This window comes from Clupea harengus, chromosome 15, assembly GCF_900700415.2.
Source record: "Clupea harengus chromosome 15, Ch_v2.0.2, whole genome shotgun sequence".
Taxonomy (NCBI): domain Eukaryota; kingdom Metazoa; phylum Chordata; class Actinopteri; order Clupeiformes; family Clupeidae; genus Clupea; species Clupea harengus.
The window spans coordinates 2547671-2567363 of NC_045166.1; the positions used below are offsets into that span (position 1 = coordinate 2547671).

The following is a 19693-nucleotide window of genomic DNA, read 5'->3' on the forward strand; positions in this document are numbered from 1 at the left end:
TGTTCGTGTGTGTGTGTGTTCGTGTGTGTGTGTGTTCGTGTGTGTGTTCGTGTGTGTGTTCGTGTGTGTGTTCGTGTGTGTGTTCGTGTGTGTGTGTGCGCCAGTGTCCATGCAAGTGTATAAAAAAAAGCATATGTAGGAGTATGCAAGACAGCAGGCGTGTGTGTTTGTGTGTGTATGTAGTGTTTTGGTGGTTGTGCTGGCAAGAAACTGAAAGTGTTGGGTAGTGTTAGGGTTCCAAAACACTTAGGCCCTGACGTAAATGTGACTGGCTACCAAACAGCATTGGGGAATCAATAAAGCTAATCCAACTAATGGTTTTATGTAACATCTTTGTTTTGTCACGACTGTTTCCCATCAATCAATGTTGTGTGATAATATGGCATTGGATTTTTCTGGAACCACGTGCTGTATAGGTGTCTTTGTGTATGTGTGTGTCCCAAATAACCACCTACTGTTCATGCCAGCTGTGTGTGTGTGTGTGTGTTCACTGACCACTTACATACACACACACAGCCATAGACAGAATGAACTAGGTGACTGGACTGTCTATCCCTACCTCTATCGATGAAGTGTGACTGACAGCTTATGAGGGAGGGAGAGGGAGAGAAAGGCTGAGGCTGCTTGGTATCAAAAAGTCTTTTCATAAAATAATCAGATGTGGCAATCGTGAACCTATTAAGAGTCATGCCAATAAAGCCTGTTGAACTGAACTGACTTGAGCGAGGCAGAGGGGGAAGAGGGAGAGAGGGAGGAAGGGATGAGAGAGAGGGAGTGAGAGAACTGCTGACAAACGTTCTCCAATTCTGGGCGAGTGAGCGATGCGATGCACAGCCCCAGGGGAGCAGGCGATTCTCAGTGAAATTGACTGGCCCATCTCTCTCCCCCTCAGCCGGAGACATCCCTCATCTCGCTCCACACCTCTCCCCCAACCCCCGCCGACGCTTCAATGACCATGGTACCGTACGTGCGTGTGTGTGTGTGTGTGTGTCTATATAATGTGTAGTAGGCCAGAGATAATGAGACATAGACAATCTTACTAACTGTTGCACAAGGACTTAGGTCTACATCATCAAAACTGTGTGAAAGTCAAATACTATAGATCACAGCACTTAGGGAGACACAAATCAACATGCTCAGGTCACACACACACACACACACACACACACACACACACACACACACACACACACACACACACACACACACACACACACACACACACACACACACACACACACACACACACACACACACGATGTATTTTTAACAGAACTGGAGGAGAGAGAGGCACCAGGAAAGAAGTCATAGTGGTTATGACCTCTATATTGAAACACAGACACACAGGCATGTATGGGAGGCATTCCTGCTGGAACTGACTAATGTGTGTCCATATGTGTGTCCATATGTGTGCGCGTGTATGCATCATGAAGCCAGCCTGAAACCACCCACCAGGGACATACATGAGCATATGTGTAAATATACACACACACACACACACACAGAGAGAACATGAGACGTCTGAGAGAGACCACATCCTCACGCCTCGGGTCGTACCACCCAGAGTGGGACTGAGCCACAGGGCTGCAGGGTCACCCCCACCCCACACACACACACACACACACACACACACACACACACACACACACACACACACACACACACACACACACACACACACACACACACATTTATGTGTTCTCTTCTCCTCCACACTCCTTCAAAAACAGAGAAAATAAATAACAAGTCAAACGTATGCCACAGCAGAACTCCGCTTCAGTTTATCATGAGTCAGTTGACAGTCTGGGAGTGGCCCACAAGAAACACACAAACAGTAGGCTACAGATCCAACGGAACGGTGCTCTTCGGAGAGAGAGAGATCTTCACAGTACACGGAACACCTTTGACAAAGTGAGAGAGAGGCGATAGAAAGAGAGAGAGCAGGACGAGGGAAAACATCTGTGTGAGGGAGAGGAAGAGAGAGGGAGGCGCTCATCAGAACGGCATGTTGTGGGGCAGGGCAGGGAGCGACCAAACAACAAACACTGCTTGTTTATTGGAGAAGCAGGCATATTAGGCTATTCTATAGAGGTGTTCCCCAAGTCCCCCCCCCCCCCACACACACACACACACACACACACACTGTCTGCTTGGGATAATATTGTTTTAGGCCGAGGTGTTCCCCAGGTTTAACATCCACAGACACACTCCTGTACATGTACACACCATCTCTGCAGATCAGGGCTGCCATGGGGGGGGTCTACCAAAACACACTTTGCTTTATCAGGTGCAGTGGACCCTGGAGGGGGGGGGGGGTGAAAGGAGCAATAAAGAAAAAGAAAGACAAGCATAAGGGGGGACTCAACGAGAGAGAGAAAAGAGAGAGAGAGAAAAGGGAGAGAGGGCGCAAATGTTTCTGGTTTGACACGGCAGGGCGAGGCTTCTTTCCCTGGGCTGAAATCCCCCTCAGCTTCGGCCAGAGACGTCCCACCCAGTCCCACACGTACACACACACACACACTCTCTCCCAAAAACACACCTCTACAACACATGTCCCACCTAGCCCCAAGCTGGGTACAGCACTGGAGCTCAAGCCATCTCCCATAAGATTACAGGCTGGTCCACACACACACACACACACACACACACACACACACACACACACACACGGAACACAAGCAAGCAGCGAGATCTTTCCAGTGGGCAGTAGACACACTAAACTCAGGCTGGGGTCTGATTAGAGGGTTGCCAGGCACTGAGGTAAATTAAGGTGTGGCCCTCCACACAAACACATACACACACACAGACACAGAAAGGTCACTGCCTGTGGAAAGAGAACATGCTTTGTTTCTGTGTGTATGAGCGTGTATGAGCGTGTGTGTGTGTGTGTGTGTGTGTGTAGTGGAGAACACACTCTGTTAATCTCCAACACTGCTATCTCAGCAGCAGTGGGGAACCAGCTCACTGCTGCAGCAAGGGAGACAGAGCTGAAGCTGGCAGTCCACTGTGGGGGAGGGGTGGTGTGTGTGTGTGTGTGTGTGTGTGTGTGTGTGTGTATGCGCTGCTGACCGATCAGTCATCTCTGCCGCTCTCCAGGATTTGGCCTTTATCGGGCTTCAAGGGTTGGCCAGGCCTCTCCCCTCTCATCCCCTTCCCCCTGGGACTGTGTTTGTGTGTGTGCTTGTGTGTGTGTCAATGAATGTGTGTGTGTGTGTGTATCTTTTCCGCAGAGGCTGCTCTCATTCCACTGTTATCTACAGTCCATGACCAACAGGCCTCCAGCACTCCGGCCCTTCCCCCAACACACACACACACACACACACAGGATGGACGGCCGTGTTTTATCTCCCCATGTCCAACACAAACATGTTGGCCACTGCTGTGGTCAAACGACAACCCCCTCTTTCTTTCTCTCTCTCCCTTCCTCCTTCCTTCTCCCTCTCCCCCCCCCATCCCCCTCTCTCTCTGCCTCCTGCCCTCCTTCCTGTGTGGATGTGCAGGCCAGTGGGCGTCCGGCTGCGGGGCCAAAGGGGTCCCACAGCAGCCGTTTCCACCCAGGGCTTGGCCCCCAACAGCTGGGGAACCCGAGGCCCGTGAGCTGGCTGTGGTGGCTCTCTGCGCCTCCTCAGGCGTGGTAATGAGGGGAGATGCCATGACACCAGCCTTGCCTCCTCTCGCCAGCAAGCACTCAGCCGGCCGGCCCATAGATCTCCCCTCTCCTTCTCCATCTGTTAAACACTGTCTGTCGCTCCGTGATGCTCTTCATGCTCATTCTCTCTCTCTCTCTCTCTCTCCCTCCCTCCCTCCGTTCCTACCAGTCTCCCTGCTTCTGTCAGCTCTGTTCTGTTCTTTCTCCGACAGGACGTCTGCAGCTCTGGTTCTCCTCAGTACTGCGTTGTTGAAGGAAGCCATTTTTTTAAACACGTGCCACTAGAATATGTTAATCGGCGGCGGCGCAGCGAATCTTGCGGGCCATGCTTATTTCTGGCACGTCTTGAGCAGCGGAGGCCACCGTCATGGCCTCCAACCAGACGCGTGATGGCTCCCGATGCAGAGGGAAAGGCATTTACGAGAGCCTGTGATGTCAGCGCCTGGCCATTCCACACTGTGATGCAACATTCTTCAGCTCGGAGAGATGATGAGCGGACACACACACACACACACACACACACACACACACACACACACACACACACACACACACACACACACACACACACACACACACACACACACACACACACACACACACACGACGCTCTATGCAGAGGAGGCCCTAGGAGAGAACGTATGTTTGTTTTTGTCATAAACAGCTTGTGTGTGTGGTCTCTGCTCATACATCTACGCTAATGAGAGCTGGGCTCACACACAGCAGCTAACAGACAGGCACTGATGGGAGTGCAGGAGATAAGAGGGACAGAGAGAGGGACAGAGAGAGAGAGAGAGAGAGAAAAAGATAGTAAAGCCAATAGCTAGACAGAGAATGCAGCAGAGCGAGAGCATGGGATAGAAGGACCTCTCTCTGGCCTCCCTCACACACAGGATCCCTAATCTCTCCAGCCTGCTTTGTTTTTTTAATCATGTGAGAAAAAAAAAAGAGGAAAAAAAAAAGGGATTACAGCCTCTCTCCAGCTCCTAACGACCAGGACTTCTCACCCTCTTTTTCTTCTTCCTCCCTGAATGAAGCTACTTACTTCTCCAGCGCACACACACACACACACCCCAAACCAACCACACAACTATGTGTTAACGAGCTAGCCAACATCATCCTGGGTGTGGGGAATAAATAAAAGAAGAACACAATGACGCCAACACCAATATCAAGTCAAATCTAATCAGATGCCATGGCAGCATATCCCCCTACAGACAAAGAGAAATATATGTCTGCGGAGTGTTAGAGAACAGAGCATAGTGACGCCTGCTACAGCACAACTCTTTACAAAACCCCTACAAGACACAAATGGAGGCCACAATGAAGTTGAATCTTCTAGACAGGCCAAGCATCGACCCCAAACAGTTGATCTTTAAAACCAAATTCTTTGCTCAAATTCTGAGCAGCATTCCTGAGCTTGTGTAAGGAGTAAACAAAGGCAGCCTTCTGAGGCAGCCTTCTGAGGCAGCCTTCTGAGGCCCTGGGCTGGCAGTGGCCTTCAGGTCTCCCCAGAGGCTGTTGCTTTAACGACGCACAGCCAGTGACTGCCGGAGGAGGACAAGCGTCTTCCCAGCCAAACACATTCCATCCTCTCCCACTCTCTGTGGTTTGACACGTTCTTACTTTACATAAAGGCGAGGGAGCAAAACAAACAAACAAACAAACAAACAAATAAATAAGTCTCTAATTCTGAGATGTGACACACTGACGCACACACACACCCACACACACACACTGTACAGTGTTTTATAATGGACAGTGAAATGCAACCATGACGGATGTGTCGTATGTTGGGTCGTTCAGGAGGACCTAGCCCTGCCTGGCTGTGTCAGTTTCCAGTAACTGAAGCTGAAGCAGGGTGGGCGGCTAGATGGTCCGGTCGGGGTCGGGGTCGGGTTACCCGTTCAACATGATCGGAGAACACTCACTGCTGCAACACTACACCGTCCCGATCCAGCTCCAGCCCATTCACACAGCCTACTGCTGGCTCATACAAATACCCTGCATTTATTTCAACAAACTCCACATGTGTCAGTGTTTTGTGAGTGGGTGTGTATGGGGGGGGGGGGGGGGAGAAATGTGTCTCGGGTTTGTTTGTTTGGTTGGTTGGCGTGTGTGTGTGTGTGGGGGGAGTTCTTTTGGGGTGAATGTGTCTAGGGTTTGTTTGGTTGGTGTGTGTGTGTGGGGGGGGGGGTTCCTTTGGGGTGAATGTGTCTAGGGTTTGTTTGGTTGGTGTGTTGGTGTGTTTGCATGTGTATGTATGTGCGTGCATGTTCTCTGGGTGTGTTAGGGTGTGTATGAATGAGTGAAAGGCATGAGTGCTTTTAAAAGCAACTATACCCATCAATAGCAATAGAAGAGAAGAGGAACACTACGAAGGAGTGACAGATCAGAGAGAGAGAGAGAGAGAGAGAGAGAGGACGAACGAGAGGAGCGGACGCGAGTGCGCCCTGTGTCATCTCCCCTCCCTCATACTCCTCGAGGTCGCACGGGTGACCGCGCGCACGGGGCCTAGCTGCATACCATGTGAACATGTCGCCGTGGCGACGGCCAATGAGAGCGCTGGAGCGAGCTGGAGCAGGGGCCCAGGACAGGAGGGGAGGGGAGGGGAGGGGGCAGTGGAATGACCGAGAGGGCCTCCCGCCAGATTAATGGGGTCTGACTGGCCAATCCCCCCCCCCCCCCTCTCTCTTTCTCTCTCTCGCCACAGCTACAATGCAGCCCCTGTGTGCCAGTGATACAGCACAAAAACAACAGCAAGGGAGAGATGGAGAAAGAGATACAGAGAGTACAGAGAGAGACTTCTCTCTTTTTTTTTGGGAGGAGGAAAAACAAACACACACACTATGACCGAATTTCTTGGGTGCCCACAAAAAACACCTGGGCTATTACCCAAATGAGCGATCCAGATGACAAATATTGCCACAAAGGTCATCGGACGCCTCTACAGCCACCGATCCCCAACTTAATTGCAACCCCGCTAACATGCAGAAGCCACGAGAGAGGACAGGCTGACAGCACCCGGGCTTACTGATGAGACAGGGAGCACACGCCTAGTGTCTCTGCTGTGATGATGAAACCTTAAACAGGCTCTGGGAAGAGCAATAATCTCAGCAAAGCACCATGGCCTCAGACACTAAATGCCCTTCTAGCCAGCTGAGGAGAAGCAGGAAGGAGGAGAAGGAGGAGGAAGAGGAGAAGCAGGAAGGAGGAGGAGGAAGAGGAAAACGGAGGCCAAAAGAGGACCACAGAGGAGGAGCTCTTCTGTGTTGTCAGCATCGGAGCGGAGCAGAGGCGACTTTCTCCCACATCTGACCACACGCTGCAGCTTCCTCTGTGGCCTCCAAAATAAGCTGCGGCCTCCACACCAGCGGTGGTGAGAATGTGCTGGGACACAACCAGAGGCCGACCCCATGATGCTCCCATGGGACCCGGTCTGAGCGATGACGGTACCAGTTCACCTCAGTCTGGTCCTGCGGTACCCACAGATTAGGGACCCTAAAATCACTGTGGTTCCAGGATGCAGGGGGTGGGAACCTCAGCTATGCTGTTGCAGGGTGTAGGGCACAATTACAGCGTACCGTGTGCAAAGACCTGTCAGGCCAGACAGGAGAGTACGTGTGTGTGTGTGTGTGTGTGTGTGTGTGTGTGTGTGGCAGGGAAAATATATTTAGAAGCAGGAAAACCATCACCATGGAGATGGAGAGATTTGAGCCTGCAATGTGCACAACTGACAACACACACACACACACACACACACACAGGCGACAATCTCATCACACACCGGAGGCCAAGCTGTCAAGACTGTGCCCGCTATAGACTCCAGACACGGCAACTATTCTTTGTATCTGTCCGCCTAACCCTTCATATTTCAGTTTACAGATACGTTCAAGGGCTCTAGGGAACCGCTAAAGACCTAGTCTGAACATCTGGCCTTCACTGTGAAACTTGCCACTGCTTGTTAAACTAGTTACTATTGTCACACAGGCCTCCTTGGAGAGTTTGAACAACTCCTCATTACTCCGAGGCATGGATGCAGCTCAGCAGCAAACCAGGGGGTCCTTGAGCTCCGCAGTGGGAGAGGAGCAGGGCAGACAGGCAGCCGTCTCATATCCCCAGCCTCAGGAATGCAGTGGAGGTGCTCGCAACGGTTAGAACGGGCCTTCACATTCCGTATGCGGATCAAGGTGGCAGAGGCTCTGGTGTAGGGGAGTGAATGCAGGCAACCCCCCACCTACCCACACACTTAAACATCAAGACACTCATCCACTCATGCATCAAACACAAGGGTGCTCCTCTTTTCCTATACAAATATGAATTGAATATGAAATCCAACTGTGGTTGGAAACGCTGCACACTGACCCGAACAACAGAAGGGAAACAATACTTCTCATGAAACAGCAGCAGGGAGGGTAAGGAGGAAGAAAGACAGAGAGAGAGACAGAGAGAGAGAGAGAGAGAGAGAGAGAGAGACAGAGAGAGAGAGAGAGAGAGGTCTTGAGTAAACTACAGATTCCTGAGGAAGTTGAATACTTTGTGTTGGTCCAGTCATATCCTGAGATAGGGAAGAGGGGGGGAGGGGACGAACTGGCCTGGATACCAAAGCACAATTGATATGGCTCACAATGACCGTATAATAAATAAATATGACAGACAAGAATCTGCAAATCAGCATGAAAAATTCAGCCTAACCTGATTGGAATTGGATGAAATAGGATAGTGACTCCGCTTTGAACTTTTTGTTATTCTGGTCAAGTGCTTGATATCTGCAGACAGAGTCTCTCTAGCTCCACTAATACAATCTCAACTCCAGAGACATTTTTACCTCTTTATCAAAACATGACCACACACTCTTCCCTTCCTGCACAGACAGGCAAAACACACACACACACACACACACACACACACACACACACACTCATAGGCATACTTAACCAAACAGAAAACCTCACTCTGAAAAATGTGGGTTATTAAGGCATACAAACAGCTACATACCACACATGTTGTGTGCCTAAGCCCTCAAACAACATTTCCCCCTGGGCCTCCAAGAGAAATAACTGCTGAAGTTAGACATTCCTTCCTGTTCACAAACCTAGGAAACCCCTACAGCTCTTCGCCTATGTGCTCTCATGCCAGATAGGCATGCTGCAACACAGAACCCAGCTGAGCTGCACGGAGATCAACTGTAGCAATGCAATGAGTTCACACTCTTGTTTGTCTTTGTTGTGCTATTTACAGCCTGGGGCAACACACTGCAAGCCAATGCACACTGACAAACTAACACATTAGAACTTACTTTCGCATAACCGAGGATACATACGTATGTCTACAGGTCGTCTTTCTAGCATTAAGGGTCACCTTCATTTTGAAACACAATGTTGATTGTGATCAAATGAAGTTGCTCCGCAAGTTGGGCTGTCACTACTCGAATGATTTAGGACTGTGAGACAGGTGTAAACAGGTGAAAGCAGGTGAAGAGTTAGCTGTGTGCACATTCAGGTAGACACATGGTGAAGGGGGAGGCTTGTCTGTCTGTGGAGCCACCTGTGCTCTGGAGCGCTTCCCCACATCTGCTCTGGCTTCACCTGACCTCACACATGCCCAGAGGGCCCCATCACCGGAGGCCATAAAACCGCCAGAGGAGGAACAACACCAGCAGCAGCCTGCGTTTGTTTTCATTTCCAACCTCACATGGCCAATGAGCAACTCGACAAGCAGCCAGCCAGCCAGCCGACGGGCCAAACCACAGCCACACACAGGGGGAGGGGGGGGGGCGCAGCGGAACCGGCAGACGTCAAAGGAAAGGCGTACCTTTAAACCTCAGATGTGGTGAGTAATGTGGTAACTTATGGAATAAAAGGATTTGTTTTGAATGGATGTATGCAACACAACCTACAATCATTACACATTTCAAAAAAGAACAATAAGCCTACAGACACTGCCTATTTCCTGGTCAAAAAATAAATAAATAAACTTGACGCAGACCATGATACCCAAAGTAACCCGACTTTGCTCTCCCCGTCACTGTCTTTAGTCACACAGGAAACAGACAGTGGCAGTCACAGCACTGATGAATCGGGCCATCTAGAAAACCAGTACCAATCACCAGACAAAGGCCCAATCCATGGTGCTTACAGTGCACTATATAGAGTTTCAACGCATTACTTCAACAGCTCATTTCATTCTCTGACAGGTCAGGGAACAGTCTTCTGTTCACACTGCGGAAATGTCTTCAAGAGAGAACACACAGAAGGCTGAATTAACTTTGATCTCATTGGTGTCTGTCATGTTGTCTCTTTTCTGACACACAACTTCTAACACTGTTTGACTAGCAACTCGTTTTTCTTTCAAGCTCTCTGAAACTAACTTCTGACAGCATGCACTTCTTAAGGAGAAAGAGAGCGTGCGCGAGAGAGAGAGAGAGAGAGGGGACAGGGAGAAAAGGAGGACACCGACTTCATTCTGAACAGTCAAAGCCCCAGTCTACCCCAACCCTCCGCCTGCTCCCCCTTAATGCAGATCAATAGAGAATTGGACACAAAAACGCTGCTGGGCCTGTTTTAGAGCCTTTAAATCTGAGCCATTTGGCCAAACTCTTGCCTTCGTACGAAGTCAGCAGATGGAGCCGGCTGCTGTGGCTCAAACGATCATTACAACCACTGATGCAAAGGTAACAAATATGGTGCTATCAGACAGAGATGCCATTCAGCGGACACATCATTCAAGCCCACTGCCTTGCACAGATACAAGGTACAGAAGTCATTTAAGGCATCTATGCAGGAACTGTGACTTTTGGAAAATACACTGAACTAACTTGAGAACAATCTACAAATGCATTTAGTGATCAACACACTGGCAAATGCAATGCATTTGTGGAAGGCTGTAACACTGCAATCTGTTTGGAATTATTATAGATCATTTTATTCTAACTATTTTCAAATCAAGTCTTTTAAGTTTTTTTTTAACTCCACAGTCCAGTGCCTACATAGTTTACCCGAAAGAGATTTGAAAAATAAATTCTAATGCATAGTCTAATAATTGTGTTTACTAATAAAGCATCTCTGGCGTCATCACTATTGCCTGGCCGCTGTCATTTACATCATTGCGTAAACACATGGAATATGAAGACAGCAGATGCAAACTGACAAACATAGTAATATTGCATCTGTGGAGCACAAATGTCTAAGGCATGGAGAGGAGAGGGGTGTAGCTGAGTTCTGCTAAGTCAGACAGAGATTCCAATGAGATTGTTTACTAAATGACCAGGGAAGAAAATAGAACTATACTAATAGGGAAAATCCACGTTACCAGTCAGAAGGTTGCTAGGATTTACTACACAGTAAATCAAGCGTTGCCATGGTGCATCAATCCGTTCTAAGAACCCCCAAATCTCCTCCCTACCCCCAATCATTCAATCCTGCGCGCCCAAATCTTACATTTAGGGAGCTGAAGTATGCCGATACAGCAAAGGTTTTGCAGCAGGTGGCAGACCTTGCCGCGAAATGTTATCACCCCACAGTCCCGTTAAAGCAATTCAACGTTACATATGGACACACTCGTTCAGGGAGATTATAAGGATTCCCGTTTCGATGTCAGCTCGTTACTATTTGTCAGCAAACCTTCTTAAACTTTTAAGTGATGTATGCATTTCATTGTGCTTATTAATACTATGCATTTCACCGTGAGTTGAATGGCTAGGAACTAAGAAACGTTGCCAATTAAGCAGGGACAAAATCAGTGCAACTAAAAACACAGCAAGCTCTTTTACTTTTAATCTCAGTATTAAAATAGTCATCTTAAACAACCGGTAGAATTTTGATTCCAAGACTGCTGTCTAAAAATGTAAAGCATGGCAGACTAGGTAACACGGTTCACAACTCCTGCATGTTTTAATGGTAACGTATCATGAATCCGCTTGTAAGTTAAGTTTACCTATCTTTTGACATGAATGAAATGGATAGCTAGATATACAAGCAAGCTGCAGACTTAGCAGACTAGCTCAGATAGCTAGCTTAGCGGGCTAAATCACTGTGGCTGACCAACATCGCCATAACGACGGCTACCTTTCACGACCGCAGACGACCGTAACATTGACATCCATGAAGCATGTTCAATCAGAACTGTCCATTGCGTGACAGCCCAGGTCCCATGTGTCAGTCGGTAACATTAAGTGTTGTTCTAACCAGTGTTGACATCAGTGTGCCTCACACATCAGGTAAACGGTAACGTTAGCCAGCTAGCATAGCAGTAACAGTAGTTGGCTAATGTTAGCCACTAGCGCCCCGTCGGGATTTACGGCGGCTTTGTAGCTAACGTTAACCATTTATTCCCTATTCTACTTCATTGCAAACATTACAACATGCACTTGCCTGAGCTAAAGGCTAAAAGGTGGGAGGCTTGGGATCTAACAGAATGACTCCATTGCAGCCATTATTTGCCTGCCAACGAGCATAATAACCTTGGACCAAAATGTATGATAGTAATGCAATATCGTCACCTGTTCTTGGTCCGATAGTATTCCTATTATTTATTACATTACGTCTTGCTAGTTAACTCAACTATGCTCTACAGGTAAATGTTTATTCCCTTCTCTTTGCTCAGAGTCACATGTTTAGCTAAAATTGACATTCAATGTTGAGCAAGAGAATATTCCTCTTTGCTGATAATTTCAACCGGGATTTCATGAACATCCCAATGGGTGCGGCCTGTGCTCCTGATAAGGTCCACGGACTCACCTCCGTTGGCTGACTGATCTCGAACAGGTCGAGCCGGTTGGCGTTCCAGTGGTTAATGATGTCGGCGAGTTTTCGCCGCTCCTCTTCCCTGCTCCCCATTCTCAATCCTGAATGATAGTCTCAAACAGGAGAAAATCCCTTTGTCCCCGATAAAGGTGTCTTATCCCACAACTTCACAATAAAAAACGAAAACACCCAGTATCAGAACAGAAACAGCGGGTTGAGAAGTCTGCGTGTGTTGTAGTTGCCGGGTAACTGCACCTCTCTCCAACCGCTCCTTCTGTTTCCGCGTTTTCTCGTTTCTGTTATCGCTCCTCGCCGGGAAGCACTGACTGGATCAGTGCGCGTTCACGCACCCTATTACAATTCAACGTGCTCACGCACGATGATGTATGCCTTTCCCTGGACAGTGTGTGTAACAAATGTAAGCCTGGCACGATTTCTCTCGGATTTCATATCGAGAACGATTGCATTATCTGAATTTTTAAAGGTGACAGAACAATGACTGTACCAGTGTCTTGCATTGAGTTTTTCTGTGGGAGGAGGCTTTTGTGAACACTTTTTGAACCTATATTATCCAGATCTAGTTAAAACAACTTGGAAAAGTAGCCGTGTTATTGATAGAGGCAAATCTTGGATTTTGGGTTAATTTTCAGAGAATGCACAAATTGCATGAATGCAAATTAAATGAAAGACTGTAGCTTCTGATTATTTTAAAAGAGCAATGTAGCCGATGTCGTGCAGACGTCCTTAATAACTTTGTAACGTTTTTTAATAGGCTCACACGCGCATATTATAGGCTGATGTTTATATCATTAGGAAGTGCATCGTTCAGACACTGAGATATTGCATGTGATATGTGATAAGGTAGGTTTTTTTTCTCTCATTCACAGGATGCGAAAGTTATCCATCTACCAAAGCGCTCCTGTAATTCCCCAAAAGTGCCGCCGACTAAAGCTATGGAACGTGGGATGTTTGAAACGTAATTTTCAGCTTTCTCATCCTTCTGAGATCGACGGTTAATGAATTAAGACATCGCACTGTACAATTAAATATGCCTACATGCTACATGTGTATCTTACGTGTCTGCGAGCGCAGCAGGGTTAATTATTTTGAAGGCCTACATAAGGGCGGTGCAATCGCGTGTACAGGCGAGTAAAGTCACGGAGCATCACGCTACGCTTGCTCCGGCAACCCCAGCTGTGCACAGCTGCGATGCAATCCAATGAGGCACGAGACGCAGCAGACACAAACAGACGCAATACCACATTTCTTCAGAATCTTGTCTGCATTTAACACACTACTTGAATACAGTCAACTCTAAATCAAATTTGAGCAAGTAACCTAAATGTCTGCTCATCCACAACTGAATTCTGTATTTGTATTTTTTCCATGTAATAACTTGTTGCAATTATTGCATGGTAAGCTTCTCGGCAGAAGAATGCTAAAGGCTCCCCTGAGGCCTGCCCTCCCCTACATTCTCCATATGCTGCGGGAAGTCAGTCTTACTTTATTTAACATGATCATGATCAACAGTGATGGAAAGTGGTCATGGTTAATTTAGCATTATGAGAGATGAACGGACGCCAGTCAGATCCTGGACACGGAGGGTGCGCTCAATTCCCCTGTGCCCGGCGCACGTTCTCATTTTAGTGAGCTTCAAATAGTAGCCTACATTTCCCCTGACCTACTGTCTCCTTAAATGTGGTGTATTTGTCCAGACAACATGGGCCCAGAAGGTTACCTGCTTTTACAACAAAAGGTGTGGATGTTTTTCTTCATACTGGGAGATCCCAGAAGTACAGATGTGATGTGATGGGGAGAATGTAGCACCCACCAAAGGGATTTTTGGACTGAAAATGTACTTGGCAAATTACTTCTGTCCCCAGTGTGAAAGCCTCACAGACCTGCTGAATCTCACATTTGACAGCCCAGTCAATCTCACTGATGTGTCAATGCACAAACAAAGCCCTTCTACATTTTGTTCCAAAGCAACTGAAACATCAACAGAACAACTCCATTCTACCTTCACGCATTCTTCTGAGACTAAGATTAGGGCACAGGTTATGATTTACTAAGGTATGATGATAACAATGAAGGCATACTGCTTGTCACAAGGGAACACCCCCAGTACCTCAATTTTACCCCTACTAGAGCATCAGTCACCTCGGTGACCAAAGTCACCTCGAATTTGACAATATTTTACAGATATGTTCCAGGAAAGATGGTGTGTTCATCAGACATCAGGCATCCTACTGCTGAAAGAGGAAAGGAGAGCACCAAGGTGAGTCAGCAGAGTCGGCCATCATTCATCAGAGGAACGTGTTATTTATGTTGACTGTCTGTCCCTGGAGACCACCCGTGCACCACCCCCAGCTATCAATCCTGATCTGTCTCGCCTCACACGCTCAACTGGAACTGACCCAGCAGAGGTGTCCGGTCAGAGCCGTAGAAATATTGGCATTGGCGGGCGGTGGATTTGATGATTAAAATGGCAGCCTTTGACATACAAGGTCTGATCAGTCTTCAGCTTCACATTAACCTCAAGGTTATTTGGACCAGCTGATGCCATTTAGGTTTCAGTGAAACACAACCAAAAGGATGACATAAAATATAAAATGAATCATAACAATGAAAAATACAACCATGACCTTCTGAGGAAGAACTTGCTTTTGGCTTGAAGACCCAGACAGGAATTCCCTCAGAGGTCAAAGGCTTTGTCTGTAAATTAACCCAGTGATGCAAACCAGATGCAGTTTAGTTTAAAGCAATAACGCACTGTTGATGTATGCTTTGCTTATATTCCCACATGAACTACGCTGAAGATTCTTATTCAAACCTAATGTCATGATAGCATACTGCCATCATTTCAATGTGCAGAACTAACCAAAGGGCTGACTAATGCAAGATGATCACAGAATCAATGGACAGGTTTAACCAGAACATTAGCAGCTGCAAATGTCTGTGTTTGTTACTCGTTGCCACAGTGAGAGCACTGTATTGTGGAATTGCTGAGTTGCAGGTATGTGCGACTCTGAACTCTGTTGGGGGCACACATTGTTTAACACAAACGCCATACTTATGAACCTAATAAAGAGACAGATGAGTGCAATGAGATACAGTATAATACAAAAGATGACAGTTCAACTCTTTCAAATGCTTTAGTACCAGTATACCAGCCATAAAACGGCTAATAAGTTACATGTTGAAATATTGCATGGTTGGCAAAGGATTTGTCTTAAAATTATGTTTAAACTACTTTAAACTTAAGGTAAATTTCAAAATAGAAACTTGGAGGTTTCTGGCTTTTGGCCTCTTAACTTGCAGTAACAGAAATGAGGTCGGGCGCACAGAGTTAATCACAGTTTAAAGTGAAGATAGCATCGGCAGAAACAGGAAGAAGCTGAGGTTCTCTGGTAATATGGTTTCCTGCTGCGGTTTAAGCTTTGGCTGGCGAGAGAGCGGTGTCATGTTATCTCTGGCTTCCACATGCTCGCCCCCACCCAGTCTGAAGTCAGACTTCAACCATGACCTGTAAACCGTCAGGTGGGGCACTAAAACCACAGCAGCCATATCAGCCCCTCACCACAGTGAGTCGTAACCTAGTTATGAAATGAGATGAACAGAGAAAATAAAGAGGGAAAACACTATGAGTTGAAAGACGACTTTGAAGACTCACTGTGGCAGTGTGAGAGGTAAAGAGGGAGAGGCCCAGATGCATGTTGCCAGTGAAAGGGAGGGGATTTCCTTTCCTGCTGTCTCCCTAACTGCCTTGCATAGATTATCTCACTGGCACGGAGGTGAGCGGACGCCCATCCATCACAGACCACAAAGAGGAAATCCATGGGCCTGGGCTTGCCAAGTTGCTAATAAAGACAGATAAGGAGCGCTGCACATTGACAGTGGCACCGGGGGCAGTGTTCCTGAGTGAGACTGCTGGCCCGCCTGTCACACTGCTGTCATTTGTCCTCCTCTCGTCCCAGAGAGAAGAGAAGGAGCAGACGGCTCTCGGCTCACCCCCCCCCCCCCCCCCCCCCCCCTTGTGTAAACACACAAGCTCTGCTCAAGTTTAAGAATAGCTTTGTGTCTGTGGTTCTTTGCATCTTAGGTCAGTGAGAATGATCACTGTCCAACATCCTCATTTTCCATTTTTAAATTATTTTTTAAACAAATTCATAGTATTGAAACGCGACGTGTTATGTTGCCCTATCAATTCTTTTTTTTATAAACGGTTGGAATATTTGGAAAATGAGAAATTTGAAAAGTCTTCTTTTCTATTCATCAGGTTGCTAGGTTTTTCCCGGTGAACACACACACAATGGACCGTAACACTGTGATTTACCAAGAATGAGTGAAACCTGGGGTCTATGTCAAGCAAGCCCATGATGGGCAGTAACAGCTGGGGACACTACAGCAGCCTGACCCCAATGGGGCAGAGAGAGATAGCTGTACATACGAGGATCTGTGTGGAGTGCATTTGCATGGGAGGGGTGACAAAGCAGAAATGGATTTTCAAACTGATTGAAATAATATCCTTTGGGTTCTTGTGGGTTGCAGGGAATAACGCACTGTTTGTCGCATCAATGAATGCAACGGCTCTCACTTATTTGTGGCGTGGGGTTACCAAACAGGGCTTCTGCATGACTTGTGTCTGTGTGCCTTGGTGATGCCTTTCCTTGAGTGTGAAGTTGTCCCAACAGGAGATTGGTTATTGACGTACAGTGTGTTGTTCCTGCTCAATCGGTGCTTTGTATTGGTCCGACAACAAGCACTCAGTCTTGCCACTGTCTCTGGGGCTGTCATAGGAGATGGATGAGGAACTGCTGACATCTGCACAGAATGAAGGTCTCATCCTCAGCCTGTGTGTGTGTGTATATCTGTGTGTGTGTGTGTGTGTGTGTGTGTAAATGTATTAGAAACTGTGTGTGTGTGTGTGTGTGTGTGTGTGTGTGTGTGTGTGTGTGTGTGTGTGTGTGTGTGTGTGTGTGTGTGTGTGTGTGTGTGTGTGTGTGTGTGTGTGTGTGTGAGGGAAGGAGAGAGAGAGAGAGAGATCTCACAAGGACAGGTCACCCAGGGTTTGAACAGATTAATGTGCAGTGCTGCACCACCAGGCATCAACAAGGACAGGGCACCATAGATAGATAGATAGATAGATAGATAGATAGATAGATAGATAGATAGATAGAAAGAGACTGCCTGTAGTTGGCTTCACTTGCAGGAAAACAAAACACCTTACAAAACGCAACATCTTTGTTTTATCTGAGTGAGCCGCCCCTGCCATCTGTAAACCATAGACGAGGAAACCCACAGAGACTAATTAGCAGCCAAGCGCACTCACCCTCACTCAGTGCTGCCCACTCATTGTACATGCTCTTTGAGTGGAGATGGGGGGGGGGGGGCACCTATGTTTGGGTGGTGGAGGCAGTCAGCAGGGGATCGAGGTGTACTGAAGACCAGTCGCCTGCCTTAGATACCAGTACCTAGTTGGAGGGGCATCACAGAGGAGATATACAGGCAACAGTGGAGAGATAACTTGGGAAAGCCCTCCATTTTGTCTTTGTGAATGGATAGGGAGGCAGTGAAAAATAGGAATCATACATATACTGGCACAGACATCAGTGCACAGCCAGGGTGGCATCAGAAAAGAGGAGCAGCTGGCAAATAAAGAGAGGCAGGAAGAACTGAATGAATGGAAGAATGTTGAAGGAGAAAAGATGTTTGTTTCCACACAAATGACCTCTCATTCCTCTGGAGATCTTCACCACAAACCTCACAGCATGAACGCTCAGATGGTCCTGGTTCCTGTGCTCTGGCTGGCGTCCACATGGCCTGCGAAAGGAGACACTCACTCCCAATGAGACGTCTTCATCTGGTCAGCGTTCAACAAGGTTTGTTGCTCTCTGAAGAGTCATCAAGGCTGAACAAGAACTCAGACAATCCCTGCCAGAGAGTCTACAGTTACATAAAACAAAAGTGCGGAATATGCTCCAATAACACTGTAGGTGTGGTCCAATGTGCATCCTGTTGGAAAAGCCCTGGAGTAGCACAGATAGCCATGCATGCTGAACAAAAACACTGTAACTATATTTCCACTCCTGAAACGTTCCCATGCTTAGAATTAGAATCAATAATTGTTAGTTTTGTTTTTTTCACCATTGCATATGAATGGAAGCAACGCACGTTGTTAAGTACCGCTGCAAATTGAGGGGCAATAGAGATATTTCAAAACATAAAACTGGGGTGTGTGCAAATATGTGGACTTGCACAAAACAGCTGCACAATGTAGTTATTGTCTGTAGGTAACTCATTTTAATTGGAAATGCCCGAGGCTTAGTTTTTTTTACTTCAGACTACCCGCAGCACTCAGAGAAGCAGAAGTTGATTCATGCTCAGTGAGAACCTGAGCCCTGTCCTTACCAGCCAGATGGAAACGGAATCAGCGTGGGTCGGCACAGAAGAATGGCTGCTAGTTCTGATTCAGGTTCATTTGTTGTACTGGGAGAGCAACCTCAGTTGTTTCAACCTCAAGTTTCCAAAGCACTACCCTGACAGAATAGTCCCCACATTCCTTTTACCTTGCTCAGTTCTTTGGAATGTGAGGACGTTATAGCAAAGAGGCACGGCAGGAAAAGAACCTGTACGATGATATTACTCTGTGGATGTGTTTTAGAGTGTGAAATTATTGCATTTTTTTGTATTCAGTGTACTGTTCTGGCTCACAGTGTATTTTTATCAACAGAATCGGAGTGAACAGATGCTGCAGTTACATAAAGCAAACCTGGTAGGTGCTAGGAAAAGCAATGTGTGTTAAGAATTCTGAAAAAAGAGACTGTGAGACTGTGAGTGTATATTTCCATGCATTTTATATTATAAGCTATGTGAGGAAATGACATGTCTGAAAATAACCATAGAAATATAGGATTTAGAGGAACTGTACATATATTTTATATCTAAAATAGGAGAAATATTTATGGAAAATGTCCACAGAAAATACCACAGAAATACCACACTAATATTCAATCTGGAAAACAATACCCCATTTCCACAATCCTCTCTCTCTCGCTCTCTCTCTCTCACACACACACACACACACACACACACACACACACACACACACACACACACACACACACTTCATCTTTCCTCCAGCCTCTAGTTAAATATGTCTTAAAGGGGACACTGTTCTCCCTTGCACTGGGCTCAGGTGTTAAACTGGGTTTACTGCCCACATAAAACACCAACCAGTGAGGCATTCCTTTTTTCATTGTTTCCCAAGGAGCTGCTCTATGTGGCTGTTAGCAAACTG

The 19693-nt window shown here is 47.0% G+C and overlaps 1 protein-coding gene across 1 annotated transcript in view; it reads right to left on the reverse strand.

Moving 5' to 3' along the window:
• The window catches only part of afdna (afadin, adherens junction formation factor a), a 112492-nt gene extending 99994 nt beyond the window's left edge, over positions 1-12498 (reverse strand). The window contains exon 1 of the mRNA XM_031581550.2: positions 12388-12498. Coding sequence (XP_031437410.1) covers positions 12388-12486 — 99 coding nt within the window. The 5' untranslated portion in view covers positions 12487-12498. The remainder of the gene's footprint in view (positions 1-12387) is intronic.
• Between the last annotated feature and the right edge of the window lie 7195 nt (positions 12499-19693).